Below are 7,745 nucleotides of genomic sequence, written 5' to 3'. Positions count from 1 at the left end.
AAAATTTTATTCCCTTTGTTGATGATGCTGCCAAGAAAATTTATGGGACAATTATTTGCAAAACTTCTTTATTTTCTTAAACACATTTAAATCCAGGTATATATTTCTTTCTTAAAAGTGGCGTATTAAATTAGATGTATTTAAAAAATTACAATTTTTTTCATTTTCATGTACAAGTGGCACTCTCTCTTATTCCGATATCCTTAAGTCACTCAATTAATATATTATATATTTGATTATCTTCTAATTCTTTTCTTCTCTTTCTCTTGTTCCTTAGATTTTCACATCAAAATACATGTCGTTGTCAAAACCTTATTGCAGCGATCTTATTACGCGAAAAATTCGAACGAGTCTACTAATGAGAATGCAAATGACATATCATTTGCAGAATGAGCGGCTCATTTTAAACATATTAAAGAGTTTGATGGAGAAATCATCGCTAGAGCTTTCCCGGCAGTTATCCCGACGCTCATCGATGCCCCGAGATTGCGCGTTTAATTGTGAAGCGTTTAACCAGCATCGGCCCGCGGCGACAAGGCAGAGAGGCAAGAGCAATGCCGAGTCGGAGAGTGTGCAGTCATTAAATTATTCCGGAATGTGAGCCCGATGGGTGTCCTCGATCGGTTTGACTCTGAAACGGCCCACGTTCGACAGAAGAATCGGAACATCTGACGCGGTCTCTATAATAGCTCTATCGCACGTGTTAGACGCTGCATCGGTTTTTTGTTTCGTCTTTGCGCAACACATATTTCATTATATTTATAAGCTTGCTCGAAACTAATTCAGAATGAAAAAGAGGGGGAAATTTCATTAAACACACACATAGTTTGATTTAAATTAACAGACACGGGAAAATAAATGAAGAGTTTGTATTGAACCGATTTTTCGTGGATTAAGATTTTATTATACATATTATTCTATATGTTTTTGTTTTTAAATATATATTATTTTTATTTTTTTTCTAGTTTTTAATATATTCCACTTTTTAATGGAAAGATCAATTTTCAAATAAATTTCTCCGAACGTAGATTTCTATCCTTTCTCAAAACAGAGCATTTTCATGAAAATTTGAAACAATATTATCAAAATTGTGATACAATCTGCGTAGATCGGTAATAACTAGATATGAATGTACATTTTTTTTTAAATTTTTGCTATAGATCAAAGATAAAAAATAAAAGTGTGTCGTAACTTTTTCTCTATTATCACAAATATATACTTTACTCCCACAGAGAATATATCAACGGCAGTTGATATATTTTTGACGCGAGACCGTTTCATCGTGGCACGTGCAGCATCTCGAAGCGCACCCCGAGGAGATCGGGTCCTCTCGATCGGGTCAGAGGGGGATACTACGCGAGCCAGTGACTCCGAAAAAACGCGATCCTTCAGTGCGCGGCGAACGCGAGCGTGTCGGCAAACAGAATCGGTCGGTGGAATGCCATCAGCGGCTGCAGCGGGCAGTAGTCGAGGCTCGCTCTCTTGGTGGTTGATGCACGCGCGTGCACGCGCGCACACACGCACAGCCCGCGGGGGTTGAGCGAAATGCAAAAACGTCAGCGGCAAGATCCTCGAATGATTTTTCGAAAGCGCAGCGAGAGCCCGTGAGCCGCCCCCACATGAAACGCTTCCGCTTCCGCTTCGCCGTTTCGGTTCCGTATCGGCAGTGGCAAATCGAGCAGCGATATCCCGATAAATAACGGCGTATTTTCGGCGTACGTTGGCAAAAAGGTTTTTGCGCATCGTCGACGATGCGGAAAAAGCGCATCAGACACGTTAGATCTGTCCAATTGTTGTGCCTCCTCCTCTGCTCAATATGTATCTCTTTTGCCGCTGGAAATCGCAGTCGTTAGCGGTACGCACGATTATCGATATTCCATGGAAAACCATTGGCGGCTAATTATCACTACAAGGGAGGAATCTGCCGTTGCCCCCCGGCACCGTCCCAGCCTTCCTCCCGTCGATGTGAAATTATAATCGAACAATTATAATTAACGAAATAACGCGATATCGTTCGATGCGATTTCCATAGTTTGTTTCATGTGCAGCGGCTACATCATATTGTAATATTTTGAACTGATTAATTTTATTATTCGGAAATATTGTGTCGTCACGTTTATCATTTTATATAATGTAGTCATTATTATATATGTACTATATAATATTACATGTATATAACATGTATATATATAATGTTAATGTCATATGAAATTTTGTTGAAGGCAAAAGTCTGTCTAGACTTCTAGACCGAAATATTTTTAAAAATATTTGAAACGTCAACAAAAAATAATTACGTACTCCTCGTCTCATGCGATCTTCCTCGGTTATCATTACAGTCGCCGTTTATTGCCGCTAATTAGTAGTTGCCCTTTGACTCGATTAATAACAATGATTGCGCCCAGCGATAGCCAGCCACGTGCTGCGCCGCGTTTCCAAATTTGTTCTATGGGGAGCTTACGCGGTTGTCAATGGCCAACCGGTCTCTGGCACGGAGGGCAAAAAAAAAGGAGAAGACCCGGGAGAAAGGGCAGGGAGGGAGGATCCGTGAGGGAGACAGAAGAGGAGAGATTCGTACCATTTGGCTCGGCTTCGTCGGTTAACGCAGCGGGGTTACCGCGGACGCCTCGACGGACACATTGAGGGCGCCCGCTCGACTTGATAATCGCTTGCCATTCATACACTTTTCATTGGATTGCGATTGAGCATTAAGAAACTGGGAGAGAGAGACCCGGGGGCTACGACGCGCTCTCCGCGTCGCGCCCAGGCGACGTATTAGCATTAGGAGGCATCATCTCGAGTGTAAACACTGCATGGGCACCGCGGATTTAGTCACAGTCGAGAGCCGCGGGACGTCCCCGATATTATCGTCCCTTTTTTACGTTTCTCTACCTTTGGCGTCTTTCTGCCCTAATAATAATCGTCGGTACCCGTTCCGTCAACGTGTGTCGGAGATCTATTCACCTCTTCAGGAATTGCTTTCTTTTTTTAACTGGGAACGATTTCGATGTAATCTGCTTTTAGTAAGATTTAAATTGTAACGTAAAAACGTAGATTCTTTTTTCTTTATTAGATTAGACAAATATTAAACACGCTGGGAGAGATGTAAAGTGTTATAAAAAATAAAAATGTGCATATTTTTTAAAATAGAGGCTCTACATATGTGTACTCTATTTAAATAAATTTAAGATGAGAATAATATTTTAATTTAAGCATATAATATTTTAAAAAATATTGCATTCAATCACGTATATTTTAAATTTAATATAAGTAATCGTGCTCCCGATAAATCCTATTTTATACACATCCCTACGACGAGATCGATGTGAAGACATCAACAAAAAGAAGTATTCGGGAGAGGATTCGTCGGAACGCTGCTGACACAAAAAGTTTTGTCTCATACAGAGGCAAAGAAAAAAAAAGCGGTTTGTCGTTGGCCTTAACCGCGAGATTCACGGTTAAAGCCCACGAACGACGGACGTCGCCCATGATCCCCTTTATCCAATCCGTGAGGATCCGCGGGGCGTTAAATCCCTCGGGGAAAAGCTCGGCGTAACTGAACTCGCGTTCGGGCGCGCTCTAAGTCGGTCAGCTCGGTCCAGCCGAGCGAGAGGATCACAATACTCGGCTACGTCCATCTCCCCGCTCTCGTTCCCCCGCACGCTTCGCCCGTGAAAATTAGTTGCGCGAGAAATCCATGCTAATGTCGGCTAATCGGCCGTAATCAATCGTGAGAAACGCCGACTGTCACGGAGTCGACGTTCCCGCAAGCGACGAAAGGGAGAGCTCCTCTTTCTCTTTTCTTGGGTTACCTCGCAATTCGATCGCAACGATTGACGCGCAATCAAGCGAAGTCGTGTTGAAAGCGAGCGTATATCTGCGAAAGCAGTTATTTTCAACATTTTCGTACAGGTTGACAAATAGAGATGTAAGTAAAAGTGTACATTGATTTGTAGAATCAATAAGTCGAAGAAAATTTTTGAAAGATTCATTGTAGTTGTTTAATTATTATTGATTCAAATTATATTTGAAGAATTTATAACCATTTTATATTTGAATCTTTATTATATTAGTAAGGTTAGGAAATTAAATTTAAAGAGAATTATTTTAATTTAAGGGAATAAAAAATATTAGGTCTGATATATGCAAGTAAATGCAAGGTATAAAATGTGATAAAAATTGAATTTATTTATTACGATGAAAAACCATCAGAAATTCATTCAATTATACATATGAGTAAAAAGTTAAAAAAATTAATTGAAAATTATTATTAAGATTAATTGTAATTATATTACAAATATTTGAATTGATTTTATCACGAGTCTTGTCTTTAACTTAGGAATAAACAAGAGGCTGAAGAACAACCCAGTGAATCCGCTAATAATGAAGTCTATGATCCTCACTCGCATCGTGTCACTTATAAACCAGTGTCGTATGTCTCTTCTCGTCGAGTTATTTATCTAATTTTAATTGTTAATAATATTACTTTTGAGGAAAATCTCGCATAATATAATTTGCTGATGGGACAATTATTTTTCTTAATTCTTCGTTTTATTTACTGATTATTTTGATATCAGTTGTATGGAATTATAAGAATATTACGTATTTATTTGTTTTCTCTCTTTACTCTTCAGAGACTTTAATTCTTTGGCAAATCTAGTCAAAAGCGCAGCCGGAACGGGTCTATTCGCAATGCCAAACGCCTTTGCTTGCGTCGGGCTGTTTATCGGGATTGTTGGCACGGCGTCTATGGGACTGTTGATAGCCGGGTCCCTTCAGTTGCTCGTTAGAATCCACCATCTGATGTGCATCCGTCTGAAAAAACCCGTCTTGATATATGAAGAGGTGGTAGTCGCCACTTTAACTACGGGTGCGCGAGAACCGTGGCTCTCCGCGCGCGCTGCAACGTTCGTATAATCGTATTATTTCACTTCGGATATCCTTGCGGTATAACAAAATGCATGTTGCACGATGTTAACTTGAATATCTTATTTAATGAATTAAAATATCGAAACGTGATCACGAATGCAATTATTAAAAATATTTAACGTAATATGTAATATGTAACATATATATATGATTGTTAGTATATTGAATAGAAGGGAATAATTATATAACATTCTAGATACACATATATGTATTAAAACTTTTTAAGACAAAGGCTTTTTAAAGAGAGAAAGGCCTTTTTTGAATTTTCATTCACTTACAGGCTCATCGTCGATGCGACGATGTTAATGTGCTACATCGGGATTGGTTCGGTTTACGTCGTGTTCATTTCCGGTATAATTCAAGAATGTATAGATACAGAAAAAATCATTGGACAGGGTTACTACGCACTTATGCTATTTCCTCTTTTTTTTGTAATGAATATGGCGAAGAATCTGGCGGACATTGCGCCGATTTCTATTGTCGGAAACATTTTGCTTCTCGCAGCTGGAGGTATTGGAATCGTTTACGCGTTAAAGGACGGGATTGGCGATGCATGGACTATGATCGGACCGAATATAAACTTATATCCGAAATTTATTGGTGTAGTTTTTTTTAGTATGTGTTCACCCGGCGTGGTAAGTCTTTAATTTTTTTGAAATTAAAATTAAATTTACTTTTATCAGGATCCTTCGTATAGTTTTGTCCTTAATGATTGCATCTATATGTATCGACATAATAAATATAATCTTTTAGATATTGGCGATAGAGCATAGCATGAAAAAGCCTTGGAATTACGTTAAATTTTGTGGAATATTAAATTGGGGTATGGGATTTTTGGTTTTAATACATATTTTTGTTGGATCTATTGGTTATTTAAAATGGGGACCAGATGCGCTCGGCAATTTTATCCGTAATCACGAGGAACATGATGGGTAATATAATCTCATTAATTACACACAAATTATTTTGTGAACGAATACGAAAGAAATTTATATCATTCTTTACATCGCACATGATTGATAATTATATTATATTATATTATAAGTCATTTGTACAAAATATCATTTAATTTGATTTGCTCTATTCCTTCCTTTTTCTATTTTTTAATTTTCTGAATTGCTATGATTTTTATAGTATTTTATTTTATTCATTTATATTGTTTATTTTTAGTAATTTCTATTCTTGTAAATTCTTCTTATTTAAATTAGGTTAGAAACAGCATTTGCCATTATCTCACTTTTTGATGCAAAAAAATTATACTTCTATTATTTTTTATTTATATTTATTCTAATTTTATATATACATTTTATTAGTTAAAATAAAGTATTATTATTATTATTATTAATTTATACTTTATGTTTCATTGATTTTTTTTAGACCGACGATCGTGGCATTGATAATGCAAGCATTGGCAATATACTTTACGTATGGACTGCAGTGTTATATGCCCATCACAATTTTGAAGTACGGCTATGCCATACCAGCCATCGAGGATGGTACCTGCAAAGGAACACCATTTCTTTGGGATCTGATTATTCGTTTTGGCATCACACTCGTTACGTGTAAACGACAGTTTCTCTTTATATTTCCTTCCGTTCTCTCATATCTTTAAGGTAAACTCTCGATCAAATTCGATGGACCGCGACGGATTGCATCTCCCTTTGTGTTGGAGCGACCAACTTGGTAAAATCGATCAATCCGTCCACGATTACGGTCCGCTTCTCGGGACTCAGATATTACTAAAGTTCGGAAATCCACTTTCGCAGAATTTGATACTCAGTTTTGTCTAAGTCTTATTCGACCAGGTCATATTTCTGGATGCTATGATCGTGTACTATCGACGTTCGATATTTGTTATGTTATTTCGTCAATTTTTTCTCTAATCAGTACAATTCTATTGTTAATATCCTGTGAATAGAAATTCTTTGAAATACAGGAAAAAATGATATTTTATAGGCATTCTGGCAGCGGCGATTCCGAAGCTTGATCTGTTCACCGCCTTAGTCGGCGCGATATGCATATCCACTTTGGCCACATTAATCCCGGTCACTTTATACATTCTCGTACATTACGAGGATTTCGGAAAGTTCAAATGGAGATTGATCTTGGGTGTCTTTATGTTTTCTGTCGCTTTTATCGCGGCGATTTGTGCCGTCACGACCAATCTCACCTTAATCGTGGAGTTTCTTATATATGGGTATACACATGAAGAGAATCATTATAATTTATAATATTAAAAATTTATAATCGTAATTTTATAATGAATTAGGATGATGCATTCATAAATGAAAATTTAAGAAGAATTTAAATTTTAAAAACAAGTTATATATTATTATATATAATATATATTTATATAATATTATATTTATACACATGTATTTAATACATGTGTAATTTATATACATGTTATTTATTTGAACACGGAAGAAATAATGAAATAATCTTTTTATTTTTTCCAGAGACTAAAGTTACAACGACGATGAGGTTATCTTAATCTAGTCTCTGTTCGTAATCTGCAGCCTGATGAAAATACCGTCGGTGCGCGCTTCGTAATATTTTTCTCTTTTTTTTTATTTTTGTCTTCGGGCGCGGTTGTAAAGCCGCTACCGTTTACGCGCGATTCAGCCTAATCACGGCAGCTGTGGCGGCGGCGACGGTGAGGCGGCTGGAAAAACCGCGAAAAAGGCGTGAAGCTCGTGAAGGACAAAAAGCGAGGAAAGCGGGAAAAAAGGAGAGAGAAAAGAGGGAGTATACGGCAAAAGAGGAGAGAAGCGCGCCACGTATAATCGCGTCAGATCACCGAGGCGTCAATGGCTGCT

At 37.6% G+C, this 7,745-nt stretch overlaps 1 protein-coding gene across 1 annotated transcript; it reads left to right on the top strand.

Moving 5' to 3' along the window:
- Window positions 1-5,336: 5,336 nt before the first annotated feature.
- LOC105250117 (proton-coupled amino acid transporter-like protein pathetic) lies at window positions 5,337-7,398 on the top strand. Its single transcript, XM_025414440.1, has 5 exons — window positions 5,337-5,561; window positions 5,680-5,858; window positions 6,304-6,488; window positions 6,883-7,123; window positions 7,386-7,398. The coding sequence occupies exons 1-5, from the start codon at window positions 5,337-5,339 to the stop codon at window positions 7,390-7,392; spliced, it is 837 nt and encodes a 278-aa protein (XP_025270225.1). The 3' UTR covers window positions 7,393-7,398.
- The last annotated feature ends 347 nt before the right edge of the window (window positions 7,399-7,745 follow it).

The sequence above is a fragment of the Camponotus floridanus genome, unplaced genomic scaffold (assembly GCF_003227725.1).
Source record: "Camponotus floridanus strain SB8 unplaced genomic scaffold, Cflo_v7.5 scaffold80, whole genome shotgun sequence".
Taxonomy (NCBI): domain Eukaryota; kingdom Metazoa; phylum Arthropoda; class Insecta; order Hymenoptera; family Formicidae; genus Camponotus; species Camponotus floridanus.
Note: the sequence above shows the minus strand (reverse complement) of the source record. Positions and strands in the feature narration are given on the sequence as shown.